Here is a 27,340-nt window from a genome sequence, read left to right as displayed (position 1 = left end):
AATTGATGGAGGGACTGAGAGAGAAACAGTATGGTGTGGGTAGTTTTACGAAACGTCTTCTGGACATATCGCAGAAACCGAAGTGCTGAGCCAAAGTGAATACAGAAAGACAGGGAGCCATGGGTTGGGATGCTAGTAAACAAACTCCCATGAGTGTTTCCACTAAGCAGAGCCCCTTTCTGCATTGTGAACTTACAGATGTTAGGCCTACCATTTGTTTCCTTCTCCAGGCAACATAAATAATAATACAATTGTATTTCTATCATTTTTATACATTTCTAGGTTTCTAGGTGCTTTTCCAGCAACCCAAAGCATTGAAGAATTGTGAGGTCTTGCCTACCCAACTTGTCAAAGCTCTTAGAAAAAGCACCGACATATTGGATACACAAACAGCATACGAAATGCTGTTTAGATTTTCAGAAGGCTTTTGATAAAGCTCCTCATTAAAGCCTAAATCCTACAAGTTGTAGGCATTCAGGAAACGTCATGTAATTTGGATTGACAATTGATGAATAAATAGATGAAAGAAAATACAGATCAGAAGTGAGGTTCAAATCAGGGTAATGTTATTACATGTTATTATAAAGATCTGTATGGGGACCACTAACCTTCCTAATTTAAATCAGTAATGTATATTCGGGTATAATTAGTAAACTAATCAGATTTGCAGATGATATGAGATTAGGAGGATTGGCAAATACTGGAGAAGAAGTATATAGCATTCCAAAAGCTCTAGATAAAATTCAAGACTGAGCAAAGACCTTGGTAGATGATATTCAATGAAGGCAAGAACAGGGTTTCACATGAGCAAAAACATAATAAATACAAAATGGGAAACATACACAGGTGTTAATGTTGACACACCATTTTCATTGTGTAGAAAATGAGGGGAAACAATTATGAAGGCAAGCAAAACATTAGGGTACATAGTTAAAAGCAAATAACTTAACTTAAAGGGCCCTTATGCTAGGTGTGTATAATGCTGTGCAACTGTATAAGGCCTTGTGTAGAATACCATGTACAATTTTCGTGTACTGTAGCCGATTTATTTTACAGTTGCAGTTGATCAATTAACTACTAGCTACGAAAATGGCTAGTTGGGCAAAATGGCCTCCTCTCAAGTGTAACTCTTCATATGTACTACAATGCATGTATTATACACTTAACAGAAATACAATGCAAGAAAGCACAGAAAAAACAATAAAACCAAGAGCCATGTAAAATTTAATTGTATATGTTTTACGTGTAAATATCACATGTAAGACATTTTTCATAAGAATAAAAGAGAAACCCAAGTCCATAATGGTAAATCTGCTACTGCTGGTAATTTATTTAGCCAATGTGAAGTACTGTACCTTGCTTAATGTTACAGCACCAGCACAATTGTCTCACATGGTATTGGCACCCACAACCTTCCAGACGCATCTAGAACCATATTCTAGAGTCTCTTAGCAGTTAAATCCCCAACACAGAACTTGGAGTGCTATTACATTTAAAACAGCTAAGATTTATGAGACTTCCTGTTAGTCAAACAGAAGCCAGAACAAATAAAGGATAGTACTAGTGATCCCTAAAAATATTCCATGTGTTCCAGTAAAATTACATGATTGACAGTATCAGAAGGTGATATTAAGTGATCCTGAGTCAAGAGCTCATCATATGCAAGATTATAATTAAGATTATAATTATGGGATGGACAGTGGCATCTTAATTATAATCTTGCATATGATTATAATCTCATATCCAAGATTATAATTAAGATGCCACTGTCCATCCCATAATTATAATATATATAAGACGGAAATTAGACCTATTAATAAGTATCTTAAGCATCCAGGCTAGATTTCTTCACAGATATGTGAGATCAGCCAGATTGAAGGCTACAGCTGTAAATCTATATTTTCGTGATTCATTGAGCAGATGGACAGAGATGGACAGGTCTTGAGTAGGGCCATTGATATAGGATTCAAAACACAGGTAGTACCTGTAGGTCTCATTTTAGCCACATAACTCCCTCTGAACCAGATGTCAGCCTGCATTTACTTGGAACCTGTAATATACTGTATTTTGTCACAGTAATAAAACTAGAACTCTGGCATTTATAATATATATAATTGGTCTAATCTGAGATCCAGCTACCATATTCACCTCCACTACGCATTCCACGTGCTGGCCATGTGTAGATGTTCCACTTATTGGATTTAACTCTTCCTGTCCTTTGTGCAATTCTGTTAAATCATGTTAAATCATGAGCTTTCTTTTTTCCTAAATGAATATGACCACAACATAATTTCCTGTTGTGCAGACGTACATTTCTGTACTTCAGCTCTTAGTATGAATGTTTTTTAGAGATTGCATGCAGTTTGTGATGTCACTTTTTTGCTGGCTTTCCTTAAGTGTGAGCAAAGAAATATTACACTGGGTGCCCGGTGACTCACTGTACATTTAAACAAATAATGTATATTACTTATTATCAACAATTATTTACAGGAATTTCCTGATAGCTGGGGTTTGAGCTTTCCTGCTGCAAATTGTTTGGCTACAGTTTTTAAATGTCTGTTGGTAATGAGAACCCAGACTAACACAGGAAAACATGGTGATATTAATAAAATGTTTTGTAAAACTACTTCAGCGTAACACTTTTATCCTCTTGTTAAGTTTCTCTGAAGAGGACCTCTGCACCTTTGGCATTTACAGATACAGTATATGTGTTTCATCTATATTACCCTTTTCCATATTTCCCAAGATGAACCAAGATGTATTTGGTTTGTTTTTATGTGTTGAAATTAAAATACCAGATGTGGCAATTATCTTTGAAATCTGTTACCACCCATTTTTTTCCTTTCTCACTTGCCCTTTAACAAAATACAGGTTAGACAGATGTAGAACACATTGTAAAATGTTTGATTGTAATTCATGTGTACTGTACAGAATGTATACTGCCTTGTGTCTCTGCCTGTTGCTTGCTGGGATAGGCTCTGGCTCCCTGTGACCATGTATTGGATGACGAATGGATAGATTGACTGATAATTGAAGACAAAGACATTGAAGGTTAACTTAACCCAGATAGCTGAAGATTAAAGAGAGAGAAGTTTAGAAGATATAGTTTCTAAGGTGGAAATGGAGGAGAGGATGGCAGCAAGAGAGAGGGGCTTGTTGATTATTTATAGTTTTTATTTTCAGGAAATGATGTCATGGAGAATTAGTGTGAGTTAGAGTAGCAGAGGAAGTTCAGGGAGAAATTTGGTTGCCACCATCCCTGCCATACTTTTGTTAGTGACCCCATTTATTCATGAATTTCTTTAAGAGTTTTAAAATGTAATACAGTATATATGTCAAACTAAAAAAACAATATGTAGGTCAGTGCTTATTTGAATACTCAGAATGGAACAAAACCCTGAAGACAAAGACACTCCAGGAACTGAGTCTGATGTCCCTAACTTAAACAAAGCAGAAACCACCAGTGAAAGAGCTGAATGACTCAGTGAAAAGTACTGTGTTAGCTATTATTGATAAACACAAGAAAACAAGAACTTCTGCAGTTATTTTCAGGCATTGAGGACTAACATTTTTAGAAAATATGTAAGGAAAACTATTTGGTCAGTGTGACAAAATCCACAGATTACTGCAAACATACAGTATGTATTACCCATTGAATATTTGAAGAAACCTGTTAATTTCTTTACACAAATAATGGGGCTAGATAGGGCTCACAGCAGGATTGATAGAAGAGAGAAAGATGTATCTTGTCCAGGTGTTAAACATGACTTCTATTTATATGTTGTTTGTCTTCCTTAGAAAAGAAAGACCAGTGACGTCTGTGAAAAATAAAATAAAAAACATGTTCCCAGTGCTAGAAGGCTTGTCGAGAAGCTCTCGGGTCACTTTAGAACTAAAAGTAAGGGGTGGGAATTTTGATGACAAATCTCTGAACGAGCATCTCGCCATCACCCTGAAGATATTACCAGAAGCATATTACCTGATACCTCCAAATGAGGTATTGACCATCCCTAACAACAAAGCCAATTGCCCAGACTTGGTCATACAGTATGAGACTGTTGGTGCAACAAGGAGTGTGAAGTTGATGGCAAAACTCAAGGCAGTTATATTCTGAATAAAAAGCAAAAAGCACAAATATCACCAGGTAGATGACAGGAAATATTGCAGATTCAAAAGACTCCCATGTTTAATGGAATAAAAGGGTAGGTACTATAGGAAGTATGAAGAGTATGAAGTTAATGTTAGCATTTTTCTATTTTATGCATGCTATGTAATATGTTGTTGTTTTATTATAAAGTTGCTGTAGTTTGTGCCTTGCAAAAACAAAGTCTGAATCTGTAAGCATTAGTGTGGTTTGTGCTTTTTCAATTTTTTTAAAATGCCTAAATACTTTAATACTGTGGTCTGCAAAATTACTATATGTTATGCAGAACTTGATGACAAGTATTTGAAAATGTCCAACTCCTTTAATTTTTTTAATTCTGTTTAATTTCAATTTTCTTTGCATGCAATGGAATTAAAATTATTTTGTTCCTGTTGCAAAGTTTGGAGTTCAAAATCCAAATACTTAGATTTCCAAGATTAATCTGAAAAGTCTAAATAGTACAGTTCTTTAAGCTGGGTAGTACTGTATTTGAATTTTTTTTTCACTGTACTATTTCAGCCTTTCGCATTGCATCAGGATTAAGTTTATTTGGTCATATTTCTAAGGAATTGAACTACTGATTAACTTTGAATTAAGATTTACATGATAAAAACAAACTAAAATATTAGAACATACTGTAACACAAAAAGCTAACGAACAAAGGGCCATTTAACAAGAAAAGGCCATTTTAGTGTGTCTAGCTCATTTGATTGTAAGTAATCTATCTGTTTATTACACGTCAGCCATGGTGATGCAGTGGTTAGAATTGCTGCCTTGCAACACTGGGGTCCTGGGTGCAATTCTGCACCCATGGTGTTATCTGCATGGAGTTTGTATGTTCTCCTGTATTTGCATTGGTTTCCTCTCATAGGCAAGAAACATATAGGTGATTGATAGGTGAACCTGAAATTCACTACTTTTGCTTTGTGCACAATTACAACATCAGGCAATTATAGGGACTTTTAGGACCCCTTTTTCTTCTAATACATCTTTTTATCACCTAGAACCACCAATGGATCCACAAACTAGACAGTTGACACATATAATATTCCATTTTATTTCAGTGCTTCAGTCTTCCCATTACACAAATGTAACCACATAGGACAGCAATTCCAATGCTGCCCACCCAATGTACAAAACATTTGACATGATTTACTCATAGAGCAGTCTATGAACCTCAGTATCCAGAACCGAAAGCCCCCAGTGAACAGATTGGCTTTGCTGTTCTCCGGAACCAACCTATGGTCGCGCCTCCTTATACCATAAAGAAGAAACAGTGAAATTCCAGGCATCCTCCTCAATGTCCCAGTGTCCTACACAATGTGTCCCTGGTGTTTTCCTCTTATAGCCTGTTTATCTCTAAATCCAATTTTTGTAGAGAGGGATGGAAGATGATGCTGGATCTTTCCTCCACTGATCCCAGCCCCTGATCTCTGGGTAAATGTTATGTCCCAGTGTGTGTTTTTTCTGTTATGTCCACACTGCTGACCCTTGATTGTTCTCCCTTCCCCATTGGCCCACCATTACACCACACTTTCTGCATGATGTCATCATCAATTAGCTCTCAGCCAATCGGAACACATTTTATTCACTATATAACATGGAGGCTTTCAGGAAGAAAAGGCCTTTTGTTTGACTTCGGTCCCATTTGGTTTTGGTTATCGCTTTGCTTCACTTCACTTCTGGTTATTGCTTCGGCTTCATTTGTTGGTTTGTTTTGCTTTGTGTGTGTGTATTTTCGTATAGCTTCGGCTTTGTTGTTTTGTTGTTTTTTTGTTAGTTTCTTTGTATTTTCGTTTGTTTGTGTGTTCATCCTTGTTTTGTCATTACCTTGCCCCAGTGTTACATGTTCAACTTTTGTGTTCTTTTGTACCCTGCTCCTGTTAATTACTCTTGTTTTCCCTTATTTGTATTCCTGGTTCACTTGTGTTTTTGTGTGAACTTTTGTATATAAGGTTAATTTAGGTTGTTGGGTACACTTTACACACTTAGTTGATTTTGTATTAGTACACTAGTTTAGTACGGGTGAGTGCCATTTGTCTTGTATGGTTTTGGGTAGTCAGTGCAGGTTAGCTAGGGTGTTAAAGATGCAGAAGACCGTGTGTTTCGGGTTTTCTTTTGTAGTTAGGTTAGCTTTCCCTCACTGCCCTAGCCAGCTCCATTTTGTTTGTTATTTTCTTTTCTTTGGCACCACTCTAGTTCCTTACCCTTATCACGCTTCCTAGTCCCTCACCAAAACCCACCTGCTTCCAAAAGAATTATCCTAAATGTTACACCCCTTTACCCCTAGACACTTGGGGTCGTAACAGTAAAGTACGGTGTACAACCGCTGCAGACTCTCTTGCAGTTCTTAGCAAGGGCTCATGACTCATTCTTGTCATGAGTTGTTGTTTGGTATTCACACCCCATTCCAGACCCCACCTCCAGCTCAATAGAAAGCTTAAGAACTGAGGCCGGAAATATCAATGCACCACCCTTATAGAGGCACTGGCCATTCAATGCCCACTTAAGATCAATCAGCTCCAGACACCATTCATCCCACACTAGTTGTTTTTTTTTTATTCTGTGACACATACTGGTAGGTTAATTGGCTTCTTGGAAAATTGGCCCTGATGTGAGTGTAGGCCCGTCTGTGTCTGTGTCTGCCCTGTGATGGACTGGAGTCACGTCCAGGATGTACCCTGCTTTGCGCCCATTGTTTGCCAACATAGGCTTTTTGGCTGCCCCACAACTTTGAATTGGATGAAGCGGTTAGAAAATGTCACATTGGTGATATTATGTCACGTTTCGGCTCGTGACAAGAGAATTGTTTCCAGACTATACAAACCTTTGTTTAAAGAACTATCTTCTATTTGCAGTATTCTTATTTTCAATTGTGTCCCTGTGTCCGACCTGTTTTAATGTACAATTTTGATTAATTATGAATTTAAAATCTGTTCTCCACAGCAATAATTATTCCAAAAATCCACACAAATAAATATTAGTTCACTTTTTATTATGTTCTTAATAACTTCGCTGTGCTATATTTAATGCAAACAATTATGCAATATGCAATTAATTGAAAATAAAAGAAAGTAATGCACAACTTCAAAAAAAAAGTGTGTCGATGGTTAATTTGTGGTTTTTAAAAATAAGTGTATGTTTGTCCATTTTCTATTGCTCAGCAGTTTTGTTTGATTTGCTCCTTGTTAACCAAACCGCCGTGCTATGTTCGTCACCATACATGGGTTTTGCACGAGCAGCCAGAAGTTCCATACAAGCCCTTTGGCCAAAAAGAGTTTGAGTGCATAAAATGCACATGTTAAGGCATGTCAAAATCAGAGTGATGAGCTGCACATTTTACATTAATATTGTATATGCAGAGGAGAAACAGTGAAACCACTGGAACAATATGGATTTAACAATCCACCATGATGGAAGGGACAGAAAAATATTCTATTAACATTTAGAGATTTTATGTGCTTACTGAAGTGCCCATTCTTTGCTTTACTTGTTGAAATCCTTAATAGCCATTAACAATGCTTCCAACTTAGAAATTCAGATTGTTACTCTTCTATGTTGTCTGCAATGTGATAATGATACTACTAGTAATAATAAATAATTCTTTATGACCCAAGAGACAGGTTAACATTGGTGAGTCACAAGTTAGAACACGTCTAACTAGTTCCAATAATGCTCTTAACTTTATTCCGAAATTGTAACAATAAAGTAATGGATGCCTTGTTTGGTGAAAAAGTATTATTGTTAATTTTCATTTTTTGCATGAACTATAACAAAAATACAACATGAATCAGAAAGGACTTCAGCTGTTTGATAAAACCAAGAAAAGGGTACTTAAGTCTTACTGTAATCAATCCAAACATTCTTAAAGGACTTACTGTGGACTAAAATACTGAAATACCTGTTTTATTTGTCTAATGAACTAGTCATGCCAAATGGTTGTTTAAACAACAAGCCAATATCTTCTACAGGAATAACACTATGGAAGTTCGTATATCTACTTTAATTGTAGCATAAAATTATATCACTACTACTATGATGACCATGAAAAATAATAGTACTGGCAGTAATAAGATTGAGAATAAAGGTACACTAATGCTACTTCTCAGGGTAAAGTACAGAAAGTGAGACCAAGACTGAGCAACTTATTCCAGTACTCAAAATCCTCAAAGGTGTTGAAGTCAACTCAGTGGACTTTTTCATAGTGAAATACAAACTAGAGTACACAGGGGAAATGAACAAAGACATTTCAGGAGTCTTGAATAACATACATAGCAGCATTGTCGAACAGCTTGTTGAGATCCTTAGATGACTTAATGCCTAGTAAGCAAAGAGCTAAGGTGCTCCTCTCCACTCTGACCTATCTTATTGTCTAATGTAGATGCTACCGTGATTTTTTTTAAAGTATTAAGTTAGAGTAACCAATTACAATGTTTTGTTCTAGCAGCTCAAAACTTCATCAAGACTGTCAAGGCTGAGGTGAAACAATGTGTAATTAATATTCCAAGTAGTTTGATGGAAACCCTATGCAGAAACTTTAAAGAAAAAAGTCTCTCAGAAGTATATCTATCTGTTTATTTTCTACAGATGGAGTCCAAGACTTAGACTGTTTCAAAAAATCAAAAAAAGATCCTTTGACTTGCTACTGGAAATCTGGGTCCAGTGCTTCAAACACTACAACGTACACACTCATAATTGCACAGTAAGTTCTGGAAGTACTTTGTTTTATTTTATCTACACCAGGAGAAACCACATTTGTTTGAAGATACATTCAGACAATGAGGTTTTTCATTATCTATATTTAATCAGAGTTGCACAATGTTGTAATGTAATGTCCAGTAATCCATTCCTGAGAATTATATGCTTTCTGAACAGCAAACAACACACTGCAAAATATCGTTGTGTATCCAGAGTACAGAATTCCCCGAGCATGGTAGAAATGAAGAACTGTCTTAGTCATGTTTGATAGAACATTGAAATGTTCTGCACTGCTGCCTCTGTTGATTGCTATTTCTTGCACAGGATATAAGTCTATATGAATTCTTTTGTTAAAGACAGAAATACAAATTCAATTCACATTTATGAGCAAATATGGTAAATGAGTACTGTTCTCTTTTTACTTTTTAATTTTTGTGCTAAAGTTTCCTAATATCATTGCATGTTTAATCATATTTGTATAACCCTAAATACATCACTTAAAAGACTTACTTGTAGTTTGACTAAAGCATAAAACACTGTAGTGCCTTCCTTTTTTCAATTTTGGATTTTAGCATTCTACAGTGTGTTCAGTTAATAATTTCTATAAATGTAACTATGACTCTTTAATTACATTGACTATTTTGTTTTTATGTTGAAATAATTGTGTATTTCATGATTGTTTTTCCAAGGGAGGTCAGAGATTACTGTAAAATACACCACAACATTTCTAAAACATTCCATTCCATTGAAGTTTTTGGTAAATATGAAATGAATGCTTGGGTAATAGACGAAAGCTCACGAAACAGAAATTGTTCAAAAACCTTTTTCAGGGGCATTCCTAACAATCTGAGTAAGTCACATTTATTTTTCGTTGATTGATTAATTGCTTGATTGAACCCATTAATATAAAGAAGAAATACTGTATTTACTTTTTAGAAAGATTAACATATCATTGCCCATTCAAAGATAAGAAATATTCTCATTGTTTCTGAGAACATTTTCAGGTATTTGCAGCCACTTGGAAAAAGTTTAAAATTGTAGCAACATAAAACTAAGTTATTACTAAACTTTTAAATCCAGAATGCTTAAAATCTATTAAGTATTTATGTACAGTCTTTTTCTACATCTCTGAAATATAAACAAGTAACAAAGGACACACAGGTATCAGACTTGTACTGCATAACAAATGGTAAGTATAGAGTATATTTTCTTTGTCTCTGTTTCAGTTCGTTGTGATCCACCTACAGAAATAATGTTTAAACGAGATAGTGGAAAGATTTATATATCTTGGATGGAACAAAAACACATTAAGAAGTACAATATCCAGCTTAGAGAATCTGGCCATCCATCTTGGAAAATGGTAAGAATAAAATAATTCTTGAGTTTCATGTGAATATTAATAGGCTCTTGTTGCATATTCCTACACATAACTCAGTTATTTAATATATTGAAGGGACGCAAAGGAACAAGTAAAGGTTTATTCCATGCTGAAAAGATTAGAAAAGAAACACAACATGTTGGCTGTGGAGCCTTCTTTGGGTGTGCCATATTGAATTGATAGCATATTGATACCTTTTGATCCTAACAGAACATTAAATGATCAAGTGAAAAAATCTATATTTGTTGATTCTACACTGACTTTTAAATACGCAGGTGAAATCTACATACTGTATTAAGGTGTCCTCATTTCATCATTGCAATATTACCATTAGACTTTAACATACTTTGACTAAGGTTGATAAACCGATCTACATATTTGTTGCACTTAGAATTGATAACTGCAATGGTCTTGTTGCTGATTTACCTTAAAATCTCTTTAAAATATGCTATTTCAATTGTAGTTACAAAGCATAACTGTTAAGTTAAATATGTCTCATGAGCATGTAAAATCAATTTGGACTCATTTTACTTTGTTATGTTTTAATACTTGTTTATAAAGCATTCAATGAAGTACTGTAGATGCTTTTGATGAGTTCAAAACTGAGAGAGCTTGAGCTATTAAATGTTTCTCTGTTTTTTTTAAAGAAACTTGCTATAGCCTGACAGGTATCACTTAAAAGAGAAAGAAAACTGTGAAAACCATAGACTTTGATCTGTTCTAGTTTTCTCATGCTCTAGATTTAGAACTGGATTGACTGAACTAGGCTTGGAAAATCGCTGACGTAAACTGTAGAGCATTATCACTATTGAGTATTAAACATATTTGAAAGTCATAATACTCCATCTGGACTTTGGTATAAGAACAAACAATTCTTGCTATCATCTTTTGTGAATCTGGTAAAAAAGGCGATTTCTGAAATCAGACTATTTTAATGGCATTGTCAAGGGCAAAAGAAAGCTCTCCATAAAGGGAACATTTTCTAGCTAATTTTGATGCCCTTGGCTGTAGTCAAGGGAGGTCTTATATCTGACACATTCATGCCTGCAGTACACCACTCTTTTCCATTCACCTCACTCTACAGGCTACAGTATGTGGCTGATATGGTAGTTCCTGGAAACAGATGTATTTAGAAGTACATTTGGGTTCTACTACTGATGATTTTAGACAGGGGTTGTACATGTAAATAAGTCTCTCATAAGAGAAATAACATTGACAAGCTTGGATGATCACTATGCTCAGGAGAGTTGTAGCACGTGTTCTGTTCCTTGATAGATATACTTTACAGTATGTGCATATATGGCTACATATACTGTGTGTATTCATATGAGTATGCAACATGAAGCCACAGCCACTTGCCCAGGTATTGAAGTTGCAAAGATTTAAATATTAGTAATATTCTGAAAACCATGTATCCCCGTGTGTTTTAACCCAATGAGACCTTTGTCAGTTCCCAACTAGAATGATGTGCCCTCAAATATTTTGTAATACCTCTTGACGTTTCTACAGTAGAAGCCTGGTTTATGGTTTAAATTAAAGCTAAACAATGTTTTCAAGATTTAAATATACAATTAAGAAAAAAGACTTTTTTCTTCATAAAAATAGTGATGCCAATTTTTCTCCTGTTCTTGGCATCTGTCCATTGAGCTGGAATGTGTTTCTTTGCAGGTGGTTACCGAAGAGAATGCCAAATACATGTTATTTGAAGGGCTCAATCCCTCACTCTCCTATGAAGTTCAGGTGCAGTGCACACCAAACCAAAAGTGTCCTCAGTGTTCATGGAGTGAAATGTTTCTTGTGCCTGCAGGTGTGTTGCAAGCAGTATATTTTGCATATGTATAAGTGCAAAATCTGTTCTTCCTTTTCTATTAAAAAATGGGCATTAAGTGAAAATGTGATTTCAATTATAACAAACATTATAAAGGATGGAAACATTATCATGTCAAGAAGTTCTCAGAGATGATTCCCTCCTTATGTGCTGTATTATCATTATTCATTTTAAGATCTTTCAAGTGCAGTAATGCTTTAATCATCATGCTGCATAAATAATTTTCAGGATTATCACTACCTGCTTCATTGTGACCAAATTGTAAAAGTCACTTGACTTTGTTGTCTAGATTTGCTGAAGGCAGAAACACATAATTTATCACAACCCATTTCTATTTCTATCAAGATGTACGATATGCATATGCATAATTTATGATATGTGTATTGATAGAAATAGAAATGGGTTGTGATGGAGTTTGGCACAAAAAAAAAACATTTTCCTCACCAAGAATATAGGTTGTGCAAAACATAAGAAATCATCTTGAAAGTACAGCTTATGCAATTACAGATTTTAGAACAGAATAGATATACAGTAGCTGTCACGGACGCCCAAAGGGACTAACCGTGGGGAGCAGGAGAGCAGAAAAAGACCCATATGCGTAGCGGCGAGACGGGAAAAAAGCCCGGGCTCATTAGTGCAAAGAGTTCAGGAATGCCGTATAGAAACCTATGCCCTCAGGGAGCGGACGTGGGGGGCCCTGGTGCTAGGCGGGTCTCAGGACATCCGAACGTCAATGCTGAGCGAGGACAGAGAGCAAGACCCGGAAATATATAGCCCAAGGGAAAGAGAGGGACAGGAAGGACAGCAGACCGGAAACTAGGGACAGGACAGAGAAGGAGCGCCCTCTGGCTGCAGAGGGCGTGACAGTAGCCCTATCTAATTAACGGTGGTGTTTTTAACCATTGTCAAATACTTTTCCTATCAACCACACAACAAATTCACAAGTTTCTAAACAAAGCTGTGTAGATAAGGGACCTCTGCCACTCTTTTCTGAGCATCAAATTTGACAAAAAGTTGCATTAGAAATGTTCAAATACGAAGCACAATTTTCAATGAGAATAGCTCTCATGGTTTAAGTTCTAATCTGTTTTGTTTTTCATTGGGTTTCCTTTAAATGTCTCTGTGATTGTAATACTGCACTCCATGGACAGGAGTTCAGATTTCTCTTTTTGCCAGTTAAAGTAATTAGCAATCAGTCAGCAGTTATGATGCTGTGGATCTTCAGCCACCACATTGTTTTTTAATTTAATGAAATGTTTTTCCATACATTCAGCATGGTTTTCCGGGTAGTACGCAGATAGATAATTCATAGAGCACAAAGTATACAGCCCACCCATATCCATCAGGGAAGGCTCAGCTTCTAAAATTTCATAATTTATTTTTCAGCATTAACACTTTCATTTGGAGAAATGTGACATTAGTTTGTCTACTGACATTAGGTAAAATACAGTTCCCTAGAAATGTATTTGTGTCCTTGGGAGTTAAAGGCACATGCCAAAGTATTTTAGCATTAGTAGAATGTGCAAAAAAGTAATATAATGTATTTAGATACTGTTTCTGTTAAAACGTTCATACAGATATGTAGAAATACATTTGGTTTTTACAAACAAATTTAAAATAGAAGTCACAAATGGAGTTTTTAGCAGCAATCCTGATCTCATCTACTTCCTCACCTACTTCACTTTCTGAACTTCCCTTTTCCACATCTCTCTCACACTGTCCAACATCTTTTCAACACCCTTGCTGCAGCTCCCTGTCTCATTCCTGGTGAAAGTGAGGGGGGGGGGGAGTTCAGTCAGCCTCATCCTTACAGTTAGACTGCCATTCCCTCAGCTAGGCAAGCTACAAAAAAAAAACGGTTCGTCTCTATTAATCAGGCTCTGAACGAACTTCTGAAATCAGGGTTGTTTAACTCTGGCCTCTGCAAGTTTTCAAGGTCTCTTTAAAGCAACAGTCCTTGAAGAGCTAGGAGGAACTGTTAAATTGGTCCTGTTAATCCAGTAACCAGGATAACCAAAAGCTGAGTTAAAATGAAAAACCACAGGCACACCAGCCCCACAGGACTAGGATCTGCTGTAAATGCCTGCTAGAGAGGTTCTACAGGGAGGATTGGTCAGAAATATCTCCGGATCAGAACGTGGACTTTTGAAAACGGTATAGGATTGAGATTATCAAACCTGAATAAAAATGTGATTTTTAAAAAATAACTGAATTCATTTGTACATGATATATTTGTGATAGATATGCAGTACTGACAGTCAAACATTTTGAAAACAACTGAAAATAATTTAAAGGAGGGGGTATACAACAGTAAAATACATACAGCCCTACAATATTTTACAAATGTGTCATCTCCTGTTGCCAGTGTGTTGGTACAGGAGTTAAGCACATTTAAGGTGATCTTTCACATGATTTGTTCTGCTGAAGCCTTTCATTGACTCCAATCCGCTTGCTTCTGTAAAAATAACTTTTACAGATGTCACTCACATTGAGTAGTTTACTTAAATCTAATTTACAGCCTCTAAAAATGTCATTAAAATCCTTTACGAATGTCACATTGTCACATACTACTCACATCTCACATAAACATCAAGTTTATTAACAGTTTTATTGAACAACTTCTGATTTCAGGTTTCAGCTTCTGTGTCCTCACCGCTACCCTCCATCAGCAGCTAGAAAACATTTTCCCTTTTTCAGCTGAATGTTATTAGTAAATTGTGTAAAAACTACTCTATATAGGTGGTAAATATGGAGATGTGAGAAATGCTGTAATAGGGACTTTCATCTGTTATCAAATAGCTGCTTATTCCTAGTGAGTGAGCACTAATGTGGAGCCTGTCTCAGGTGTGCAGAGATGTGGTTTCCACGCCCTGGACCTGAGGGAACACACTGTCTGCTGGTTTTCATTTCAGCTGAGCTCTAAATGTGTCAGTTTATGACCTAATTGATCTTCTTGCTTGTTTAGACATTTAACTTGTTTATTGTCATGAGTGTCACAGTTACTATTTTCAACAACTTCAACAAACAGAACTTTACAGTGACGCTCCTCAAATTGCTTTCCATTATTTCTGACTACACATCTCTTACTAATTGATCAATCTATGATGATCAGACACCCATAGAAATGATACTGTATCAGAGGCTCACATAATGAACAGAGGCTTACTGTATATTTCAGGAAATATACTGTACCTAAAAGAGGGCAGTTCTGAAACTCAGAAATTGGTTCAGGTTGATAATAATTCCAAATTCCAAGTTATATTTGACTGAAAGCAAATTTACAAATTGAAATTGTCATGGGTGCATCTGAATAGTATGGAATGTGCCATTTTGGCATATATTTCTAACTAAGCTTTTAAATATTTTAAAATAGAGTTTCCAATTATTTCATTTTTATAAGTCAATGTCTAGTAGTAATTTTCAAGTCCTCCAACTACGAATCAGTCAGGGAGAAATATGTTTTACCTTTTAATTTAGATTTAAAATCGAAAAATATAACATCTCCCTAATGGATTTGAGAAATATTATTTCTCTGCAATATAGTTTGAATATGCATAGCAGTTCTTTAATGACATTATTTTTTCAAATGTTATTACAGTTTCAATAGTTTTCCTTTTTTGCAATATTTCCTTTTTGCAGAGTTGACAAAGAAGCCAGTTATTGTAAAATTTCAAACTTATCCAGTGAAAAGAGGACAACGATCATTCTTCATAAACTGGACGGTATTTAATGAACTGAATATTCTTGAAAAGGATTTAGTAGAAATATGCTGCCACTTGAGTCTGTAACACACTTTGTTTTACAGGTTTTATCAAAGAAAAAACATATATAAATATATGTATAACATATTTATATAATATATAAAAAAATATATTTTTAAAAAATCTTTTCTCATTTTACTTAAGGCACACAAAAAATTAAGAGCAACATTTTTTATTGAAAGGCTTCAAAACATTTTAAAACATGGATTTAAATTCCTTTTTGTTTTGTAACTAAGATCTAGTACCTCTATTTGTATTTTAGAAACAATATAGTTATTTAATCTAAACTATTCCATGTTGTTCATATCCTACATGTTTCAATTCTCACATTTATACAATTTTCTAGTTTGCCCAAAATGCGACTGTGGATGGTTATACTGTGACTGTAAGAAAGGAATCAAGAGAGTTCAATCAGATTTTAAACACTACACTCCCAGAACTGTATCTGACTCTCTCTGGATCATCTTATCTGGTCAGCGTGATGGCTTTCAACAGTGCTGGAAGTTCTCCACAAGCCGAAAGAAAACTACCAGCACTTCAAAACATTGGTAAATTACAGTCAACTAATAAAATTCTTGTATTATAAGAATGTTATTCTACTAATAACATTTCTTCTGAACTAAATTTCGTTTTGCAGTCGTAGCCTCAAGTTCCAAAATCCAGTTCACTTAATGTTTTCTATTTGCATTTAAACTCAATAAAAAAGCAGATCTTTATCTCTCTAAAATTTAAATCTAGCTTAATATCTAAAAATGTCAGAATGTTTAATTAAATTTATAATTGTTTACTTTTAACGGGATTATATTTGATGGGCAGAAAACATACTGTTTTTCTTTTAAAAATACTTCCGTTTAAAACATCAGTGCACGAATTTAGTATATAAATATATAAGTAAAGGTAAATTAGGTATATTCCAAGATGTAGATTACATCTTACCTATACATACTCAGCACTCAACTAAGTAAATCTTACATTTGTTATCATCTTCAATTTTAGACATTGCACTCCCTAGTGAAATTACTCTTTGTTTTTATTAATGCTGATGTCTGTATGCTTTAATTATGTATTTTCAGACTTACTTGATCAGATAAATGTAACTGCAGCATTCAACAAGAGTTTCATCATTTCCTGGGATCCCAAAATGAAATATTCTTACAGATGCTATTCTATTGAATGGGGTCTGGTCAATCAAACATTGTCACATATAACATTTTATCTAGCGAATGAAAACAGTCGTGAAATAAAAGGTACAGTATATCTTTCTTTTGCATATGTAAAACACTAATTGTATTATGACTGTCAAGTGTAGTGTATAGTTAGGAAATGTAGGTTATTTCAGCATCTGCTCCTTATCATTTCAGGATATTATTTATTTTTTTCAATTCTAAGTGTATTATAGATGTGTAGTGACAAACATAAAAGAAAATGCTTTCCACATTACCAGCGCATCGGTCAGAATCAATAGCAAACTATAAAAGGAGAATTTGTAGTATCTCTTGATCTGTGTCTCAATTCCTGTTAAAACGACACTGAGAGTATCCTTACATAATCACTTTAAAAACATATCTCTGTGTTCGGTTCATAATGCAGATCATTTCGAACCCTTCAAGAGATACCAGTTCATTCTACATATAAGACCCTATAAAGACACATGTAACTTGAGGCATGTGAATAACAGCGAGACAACGTACGCAATGGCAGAAGCCTACATCTCTGAAGGACGTAAGCCAATTTATATTTTTTTTAATTACACATGAGCTCTTTAGTGCCATGATTCATTAGAAAATAAATTTTGTTTCTTTTTTGTTTCTGGCTCAATTTTGTAGGACCTGTAAGTGCCCCCAATGGAACCTATCACAATGTTACAAAACATTCAGCTTTGATTGAATGGACTACAGTCCCTGACGAAGACTTACGTGGATTTCTCCAGGGCTACGTCATTCACTATGGAGTCAACTACCAGGAAGACGCTATCTCAAGTAATTTAAAAACGTAAACATACAGCAATGTTAACATTCAGTTTCTGTCAGAGTGCTGATCTTGTTTGACCAAAAATTCAGAAACAGATTTTTTTAGACTGGCATTGAACTAATCCAGCATCACATGCTTCAGATTTTTTTTTACACATTTGTATTCCTTTCTCTTTCCTTTTGGCCTTCACTTTTCACCTTTGGTACATTGTAGAGATGGAAAGGTGTAGTTTTATTAGAACTTGTATCCTTGTTTGTGGTTGTACAATATTTAACACATAAAGACATAGTAAAGTATCTACAAACCCATTCTTTTGCAGGTAGGTTGATACACATTTTCAATAATTCAATTGAAAAGTTGTTAACTGAGAAGCTATCAGATTATTCATAGGAATGCCTTGGTCTCATTAATGACAATTAGCCTGGTCTCTAGAATTGTCTCTTAATACAGCCCTTCCGATCTCTTGTATGAATATATTATAATCAGCTGCCTCAATCAGTTTCCCAGATTGGATTTGAAAGCGCTTAGATGAACCTGTTATGTTCTTGTGTTTGTGTCTTTATTTTTGTAACATGGCATTTCCAATTACTGGTTGTACCTACCTGATCAATGATGTACCTACATAACAATGATGTAATGGTTGATGTGTTACATTTTGCATGCTCTACAATGACATGCAATAGATGAATGGTTAGTCATAAGGCTTTATTCTCTTGTAAAATGAATGAAAACCATGTTTTCTCTCCTTCCCTCTAGGAATCACTGTTAATTCTTCCACAAACACCTACAAGTTATCGAACCTAACAAGAAATACTGTATACAAAGTACAGGTGTCTGCTTTAACAAATGCTGGAGAAGGAAAGAAAAGTCACTTTATTATTTTTAAAACACAACAATACGGTAATTTGTTTTTAAAATTTCAGGGTGCAGAGAAATGAAACAAATTTGATTTACATGACTGAATCACATGTCACAATAAATAACACTTATAATGAATTTATGGCTTTTTAAAATATTTTAAGTATATATTGTTCTTATTGAGACTTTATACAGCTGTATTAACACAGTGGAACTATGGCAAATAATAGTAAAATATTCACAAAGGTACAGTAATGCATAATTTGCAGGGTACTGTAAATCTGTACATACTTTTTCAAAATGTAGGGAAAAAGTTGGAAACTTGATTTGTGGCAAAAATGCTGAAAAGAAGGATATTAGAAATTAAAATATGACCTGGGATGCATACTTTTGTTTTTGTCTGCAGATCCTCTAACAATATCCTTGTTTGTTTTCGGCACGCTCATTGGAATAATATTGGGATTGTTTGCTGTAGTTTGCACATGTTCCAAAGCCCTTAAATGGTAAGGAGACAAACCCTGCAGTTACATGTGTTTTCATGTTTTTTATAATGACATTCTCCTTCACATTGGGTTAAAAGAAAACACTTATATTTATATTAATCTATAATCCTGTTTTTTTCTTAAAGAAAATATATTCTTCATTATCTTACCCCTTTTCAAGTTTGTCACAGGCAGAGTTTGGAGGAAGAGTTGTTCTTCCTCAACACACTTTATTTATTTTAATGTACTACATGTATAATATTACAGATTTCCTTAATCTTTTTCTGTTCCTTTTTTTAAAAACAGACAACAAAACCTGGTGACCTAGAGGAAAACATACAGCAATGTCAACCTTGTTCTTACATTTATTTCCAAATTATTAATGTTGTTGTATGATATGATCTTCTACACAGGTTCTTCACTGCTAATTCTTTCTTGAGTTGACATTACAGATTGTGTCAAAATATTTCACCTAGTGAGCTAAATAATGGGACAATTCTGTTCCGAATTAGATAAAGTGTACCAAACAGGGATTTTTGTTATTCTAATATTACATATTACTCTAGTATCGATGGAATTCCTCAAATGGATAACTAAAAGTGCCGGTGGTGTGAATATAAACACCAAGACATGAGCAATCTGACACAAAGCAAAACAAAAACACCTTTTGGGGTTATACACAACTGGTTTAAGTACAATCTTATTGTAACACTTAAGTTTCACATGGGCACCCTCGCCGGTGCCACATCAGGTCGGCCCCCCACCATCAGGGACTCAAACCCAGGCCTCCAGTATCTCTCAGCAGGGACCCAGCCTCTTGAGCCAAAGGGAAATCTCCTGTCAGCCTGGCGGCTGCGGTCCCTGCTATTCACAGGGGAGGGCGGTGACATCACCGCGCTGGTAAGCCGGCTCTCGCAAGCAATGGAGGCCGTATGCGTTACACTCTCCCCCGCTTAACTCGCTGTCCTCGGTGAAGGGCTATCCCATCTCATCTGATACCAATGTAGAGCTTCCAGGGTTCACGTGGGCACCCTCGCCACTGCCGCATCAGGTCGGCCCCCCATCGTCGGGGACTCAAACCCAGGCCTCCAGTATCTCTCAGCAGGGACCCAGCCTCTTGAGCCAAAGGGAAATCTCCTGTCAGCCTGGCGGCTGCGGTCCCTGCTATTCACAGGGGAGGGCGGTGACATCACCGCGCTGGTAAGCCGGCTCTCGCAAGCAATGGAGGCCGTATGCGTTAGACTCTCCCCCGCTTAACTCGCTGTCCTCGGTGAAGGGGTATCCCATCTCATCTGATACCAATGTAGAGCTTCCAGGGTTCACGTGGGCGCCCTCGCCACTGCCGCATCAGGTCGGCCCCCCATCGTCGGGGACTCAAACATGGGCCTCCTGCGTCGCTCAACAGGGACCCAGCCTCTTGAGCCAAAGGGAAATCTCCTGTCAGCCTGGCGGCTGCGGTCCCTGCTATTCACAAGGAAGGGCGGTGACGTCACCGCTCTGGTAAGCCAGCTCTCACAAGCAATGGAGGCCGTATGCATTACATTATATTTATCATTAGTAGGAGCCTCCCAAGTGGCTCAATCAATAACAGCACACAGGTTGAGCTCTATAGTCATGGGTTTGAGTCTGGGTCATGCCACACAATTGGGTATTACAAATTGGGTAGGTATAACAAAACAATATTGATGGTTCTTAGAGTTTTTTTAATAATAATAAGTTTACTGGAAATAATAGTGTTAAGAAAGGTTTCAAATGAGAGGTGGCTACTTTTTTCATTTTGTTGATAGAAACTTAAGGATTCAAAAATTCCATCAAGTTCCTATGGTATCTGTGGAAGTTTCTCCTGTTTTCTGTCATGAATTGTTCTTAAACATACTTTAAACATACTTTCTGCTTGTGTCCATTGGTTTTTGCAACATTTGTGATCTTGAAAATGTCCTCTGATTTAGTCTTGGTCAAATTTAACATTTTCAGCATTTTGAATACTTGAACCATGTCCTCATGTAATCCAGTCAGCTGCTTGCTTAAAAGGTTAATTTAATTGAATTTGTCTGAACAGATCTGCCACCTTCATATTAGAAAATTAATCTGCTTTACTCTCTTTTGTACTACAACTAGAGCAGCAACATGTTTCTTGCACTGGGGTCACCAGATCTGATCACAATAATCCAGTTGTAGTCTCTTGAATGCATGAAATGGTACAAATTAAATTCTACGATTACAGCAGCGCAGTTTGAGGTATCAGAACATTTTGGTATTTTCTTTTTATTACTTACCGTTGTATTTATTTTGTTGGCCTTTTCTTTTCCACAGACTGTCTAGATGAGAACTCCTAAATCTCTCGAGCATTGTTTATTCTAATTCTAGTCCATTTTTACATGTACTTTTTGCATTTTTCAGGGCAAAGAAATTGTTCTGGCCAAATATACCTAATCCAGGCAACAGCAATGCCATCCAGAAAATTGATAGCACCCATGCACTGGTGCGTACTTTCTAAGGAAAACGTCCTAATTTAATTGACAAATCTATTAGATTCAATAATTGCATTCCCTGAACATTTACTAAGATATACTTTCATTAATATTGCTATTTACTGCACACTTTGCTTTCATTTGGTACATTTTTTTATAGAACATATCATCACATCACATTCATTAACTGCTTATCCAATCCAGGGTCACGGTAACCTGCAGTCTATTCTGGAAATTCTAAGGCACCCTGGACAGGATGCCAGTCCATTGTGGGACACACACACACCCTCAAACCAGGGAACATTTTCCCAGAGGCTAATTAACCTACTGTATTTTGTCTTTGGATTGGAGCACCTGGTGGAAACCCACACAAATGTGGGGATAACATACAAACTCCAAACAGATAGGACCCCTGCAATTGAATCCAGGGCCCTAGTACTGTTAGGCAGCAATGCTAAGTGCTGTGCCATCTGTAGCCCTTCTTTTTAGAACATTGAAGTTTCATTTCTTCATTTAGAAGCTTTTACAAATAAGTACTTAGAATGTATGTGCTTAGTACTTAGTTTATGTGCTTCACTGCTTTGAGACTGACCTATAATATGTTTTCTCACCCTTGTCAGGATGTTTTGGAACCCAAAGTGACTTTGTATTTACCTCCAACAGAAGGCAGTGACACCAACAGTGTGCATATTATTGAGGAGGCAACAGAAATGCTGACTGAAAGTGATTTACCAGTAGCACAAGAATGTGAAGAGTTGTATCGAGGACTCCTCAATGAAGAAGAAGATAATGAAAACACTACTTACACTATAGGATGCACAGAAACCAATCAGGGTCCCAGTGTGCACAGGGAAACAGCACCGTTTGTTAGTGATTATACGACCATGGAAACCTTCCAACAAACAATGCCTCAGCTGCCTGTAGCAAACCCCCAACCAGGGGACAGCAATGAAAAAGATGTTACTTCTCCAAGGTCAGACCAAGACTATGTCAAGCAAACACTATGCCATCTGTAGCCTCCACCAGTGAAATCCCTTCTGTCACACACTGAGACACGAGTGGAATTTTATTTCTCTACCTGGCACAAAATAAGCTCCAAAGCACTGGATGTTGCAGGTGCAGCTGTTCTGCAGGTTCTTATGTGAAGGCTCCTACATATTGAAGAAGAAAACAGAATACCTCTACACTTGCTTGAGACAATATGGCTTCCCTCTTATTTATCATGGGTCCAAAAATACATTCTTTCTTAATATATATAAATTAATAGAAATTTCAGTTGATTGTTTAATTTTTTAAGTTTATTTTATTTTTAAGTTGTTTACCATGAGTTCTAAAACACATATTTTTCTAAATATATACTGTATAAACTGAAACGCACATATGTCAATTGATTGTTTTGGGTTTTTTTTCAAAAAAAGATTCAAAATGTGTATAGAAAAGCTGTTTTTTAAGTTATTCCAACATTTACGCTTGTGCTGGAGTGCAGTTCAGCACTAACATGGATTCTGAGGGAGGGAGTCATTACATAACTTAGCCTTGGCTTAATCAGCATGGTGTGTGCTGCTTCTACACGAGGAAGAAGGCACAGAAAAGAGAGAAACAAGTACCTCACACAATTACCCAATACAGAGTCGCAGTGGAGCCAGAGCCTATCCTAGCAAGGAGCAGACAAAAGGCAGGATACACCCTGGATGGGACAACCAGTCCATAGGAGACGCATACAGACATGCACACTCTCACACCAGGACCAATTTTCCCACTAGTAAGCCTTTGGACTGTGGAGGAAACCCGCAGAGACACAGGGAGAACATTCAAACTCCACACAGATAGCACTGCTGGAACTGAACCCATGATAGCTTCTATGATATGATGAAGGATATACTGTATACAGTATATGGTATGATAGCTTCTTCTTGTAAAGGGTTTTAGTAGACAAACTAAAGGGTGTCAAAAACTGCAGAAAAAAACATGATAGAGGTTGACAGCTGGAAACAGCTGGTGCCATTTCCTCACACCATCTAGCCCATAAGAGGAGAAAAAGGAGGAAGTGGAGAAAAACACAAGAATACAAAGTTTGCAAGGGAGAGCATGTTCACAGGGTGAACATTCAGTTTAGAAGGACAGAGATAAGACTAGTAGTACAGAGAAGAGCTAGGATGATGATAGGAAGTGGCTTTAAGAATTTTTTATTAGACCTAATGCACTTAAAATGTCTTTGATCATCCTAGAAAAGACCATAGCTAGAATGACGCATTTGCACATTTGCAATGCCGCAAAGAGTTTCAAAACCCTGCACAACATTAACAAATACAGTATTTCACACCTTCTCAAACTGCATTTCCTTTCTAGCCTAACAGTATGAGGTAAATAATAGACTCAAATGGGGGAAGGATCCTTTTGATGCTGAGAGTAAATGTGAAAGATGATACTCTGTCACCTAACATCTTTTTGATTTCAACATGAAATGCACAAACCAAAAATATCTCCTGATGATCATATTTGCTATTCGGCGGAATTGGAAGTACTTCTATGGAGAAAAAAATCCTAGGTCTTGGAACACAACAGGACAAGAACCAGCATTTGTAAATTTGTTCAAGGCTTCACCGCATGAATTGAAAATGTGCTATATGTAAAGTTCCAAAATGCTATTAATTCAGTCAAAACAGAGTTTAATTTGATAAAGGGAAAGAAAAACAGGAAATACAGGAAAGTGTGTATAAAGAGACTGATTTGTATGTATGAAGGGACTGATGTCATACTATTGTAACACTCAGAAAATATTCCATACTCATAAACCCAAGGGCGTTTCTTGAAAAGAGTAGAGGTGTAACCCCGGCATCCTGGCCAAATTTCCCATCAGCTTTTACCAATCATGGCCTCCTAATAATTTCCATCTATGAATTGGCTTCATTACTCTGCTCTCCTCCCCACTGATAGCTGATGTGTGGTGAGCGTTCTGGCGCACTATGGCTGCTGTCGCATCATACAAGTGGATGCTGCACATTGGTGGTGGCAGAGGGGAGTCCCCATTACTCGTAAACCCCTATGAGTGAAGTACCCAGAAAAGTGCTATATAAGTGTAAGAAATTATTATTATTATTATTATTATTATTATTATTATTATTAAAAAGAATGGGACTAAGAACACAGCCACGCAAGACGGCAGATTTGTCCAATTCTATAGACGTGGAACAATGATGGATTCTTAAAACTGTATCCTGTCAGGTAAGATTTAACCCACAACAATGCCGTTTCTGTCATTACAACAGCACTCGCTTATTGATTCAGAAAATCAACCATATCAAAGGCAGCAAAAAGACTAATTAGAAAAAGAACACATACCGCTGTCAGTATCTATCAGCAGATCATTAGTAAACCTAACAAAAGGGCTTGCTCCTGTACTATTCCTTGATTTGAACAAACTGTTATCTACAAGCTTCCCAAGTTTACTATGTATGCTAGGATCAATATTACCATTGTCAGTCAGAGGGGTAGGCCTGATTCAGGTTCCTGTGGTTCTCCACCTTTTTATTTACCAGGTATATCTCCTTACCACTGCTCTCCATTTCCTAAATATTAACCAGTTCTCATTCCATTCACTTAGTTGCAAAGGAACAAGTAAAGGTTTTTTCCATGCTGAAAAGAGAAGAAAGTAAACACAATGTTTTGGCTGTGGAGCCTTCTTCACATGTCACAGCTGAAACATTTTTTCCTTTCTTCTTCTTTCAACATGTAATAAACCTTTACTTGTTCCTTTGCAACCTACGCATGCTGACACAGCTTTCTACTTAAACTACATTCACTTAGTATACATTAAATTTCTACAATCCACCTTTCAGCCCCAGGATGACCCTTGCAGAACATTATGAAATACCTTCTAGAAACCTACACATACTATATCGTGAGTTCTGCTTTGATTACTGCTGTTAATTGCTCGAAGTATTCTAGCAAGTAAAAAAAAATAGCCTTTTCTAAAACCATGTTCATTTTCCCCCAATACTTTTTTAAAATAACAATTGGATTTGAAAGTGATTTGAAAGGTAAGATTGAGATTTGAAAGGAAATACTTACTGGTCTGTAGTTGCCTGGTTCAGGTATGCCCTCCTTTTAATGGACTGGTACATTCTATTCTTCAAACACCGAGCACACTTTATATTTTGAGTGACCACTGAAATTGTGCAGTTAATGGTTAATGTTCGAGGAAACTTAAACACAATACCAACAGTAGCCAAGCAACACGTCTCTGTAAAACTTGTCTTTTTAAGAATTTTAAAAAGAATAATTACAATTGATGTAAAAGCTAATACAGTACCTCTCCCTGTATATACAATATATATTAAGACGACAACCCTTATTGTGGACCGCATTCCACATAACTGTGTAGGGAATGAGTGGCTGCTGGTCAGGTGTCAGTTTCTGAAGCTAGAAGAAAAGGCTTCCAAGGATGTTGGTTGATCTGTTGTCTGAGGGACAGAAGACGGATTGTCTGTATGCTGCATTTAGCAAAAGAACAAGGAAATCACAGACCATGTGGCTGTGAGTCAGTCTCAGAGAGGGGGCCTTTTAAAGCCTATAAGATCACTCTTGCTTGCTCTCCATGAGACACACAGACAGGGAGAGAAGCTTGGGGTCAGAGCGCAGGGTCAGCCATTTATATGGAACCGTGCCGGCCACGGGATACAAATCAGCAACCTTCCAGCCACAGGCGCAGATCCCTAGCCACAGTGCCACTGCTCCACCCATAATAGGCAGCCCTTGGGAAGAAGTCTATTTAATGGCTCAAAGAGCTTAGGTTTTTGTTCCATGTTCCCTGCATTATAAATAAACCGCAATGTTTTTTACCATATGCCTGTGCTTTGTTTGTTTCTTGTGCTTGCCTATTTTAAAGATCAAATTACAGCATGCCCAGTCTCACAATATGTGTATTCAACTTGATGAAAACCTGGAAATACAGGAGACTAGGTTATCTGTGATGAAACCAAGTAATTGGAAATACATTACCAAACTTATTTTGTATACAGTAGTAAACCTCATATGCACAGCCTTTCCCCTGTCCTTCCTGAAAGGCCCCACAGGATCTGGATAAGTAACAGCCAAGAAAGGAGGACTATTAAGTCATTAACAGTAAAGCAGTGACCAACTACAAAAGGCCATGTCCTTTTTGATTGTAGGTTGGAAGAAAACAACTGAAAATCAATTTTAAAATGTACCGGAATTCTATTAGAAAGGATCTGATTGGTTTACCAAGTTATAAAGTGCCAAATACTTCTAGCCTTTCAATAAAAAAACATACAGTATTTCAATGTTTGAGATTCTCATACCAAGAAATAAAAGTGTTATGTTCAGTGTGAATGTGAACCTGAAAGTATTTTGATGGAAATTTAAAAACAGTACTATATATTGAAATCCAAAGTGAGAAACAATGAAACTAATGTTACAGAAAACCCTTGTGCCTATTAATTTATCATACTGTTTTTTCAATTATTTTTAAACATTGAAAATGTTCAGGGAGAACCCAGGACTTCATTATATTATGAATTGCACTGTTTATGTTCTTTTTCATGCAACCTAACTTACAACACATACAAAATCATGAAATGACTGAGAAAATAACTAACAGACTTTAACAATCTTAACTGTTCACCTTGTTTTATTTTTAGAATGTAAATGAAAAGGAAAAACAGGCGAGAATGATATGAATGAAACAATAAAACACCCTACATTCAAGCCCTGATACTTAAGTGCCACG

At 36.4% G+C, this 27,340-nt stretch overlaps 1 protein-coding gene across 2 annotated transcripts in view; it reads left to right on the top strand.

Moving 5' to 3' along the window:
- The window catches only part of LOC107075537 (interleukin-31 receptor subunit alpha), a 29,335-nt gene extending 4,437 nt beyond the window's left edge, over positions 1 to 24,898 (top strand). Inside the window, exons 4-16 of one of the 2 annotated variants that reach the window (XM_015336948.2) lie at positions 8,732 to 8,846; positions 9,532 to 9,692; positions 10,069 to 10,202; positions 11,889 to 12,027; positions 15,688 to 15,770; positions 16,156 to 16,357; positions 16,883 to 17,056; positions 17,400 to 17,531; positions 17,636 to 17,788; positions 18,537 to 18,680; positions 19,045 to 19,141; positions 21,521 to 21,602; positions 22,212 to 24,898. In XM_015336948.2, coding sequence (XP_015192434.2) covers positions 8,732 to 8,846; positions 9,532 to 9,692; positions 10,069 to 10,202; positions 11,889 to 12,027; positions 15,688 to 15,770; positions 16,156 to 16,357; positions 16,883 to 17,056; positions 17,400 to 17,531; positions 17,636 to 17,788; positions 18,537 to 18,680; positions 19,045 to 19,141; positions 21,521 to 21,602; positions 22,212 to 22,607 — 2,012 coding nt within the window. In that variant the 3' untranslated portion in view covers positions 22,608 to 24,898. The remainder of the gene's footprint in view (positions 1 to 8,731; positions 8,847 to 9,531; positions 9,693 to 10,068; positions 10,203 to 11,888; positions 12,028 to 15,687; positions 15,771 to 16,155; positions 16,358 to 16,882; positions 17,057 to 17,399; positions 17,532 to 17,635; positions 17,789 to 18,536; positions 18,681 to 19,044; positions 19,142 to 21,520; positions 21,603 to 22,211) is intronic. The other variant, XM_015336952.2, reaches the window with a different exon arrangement.
- The last annotated feature ends 2,442 nt before the right edge of the window (positions 24,899 to 27,340 follow it).

Source organism: Lepisosteus oculatus, chromosome 3 (genome assembly GCF_040954835.1).
Source record: "Lepisosteus oculatus isolate fLepOcu1 chromosome 3, fLepOcu1.hap2, whole genome shotgun sequence".
NCBI lineage: Eukaryota > Metazoa > Chordata > Actinopteri > Semionotiformes > Lepisosteidae > Lepisosteus > Lepisosteus oculatus.
This window is presented reverse-complemented; position numbering and strand designations above follow the sequence as displayed.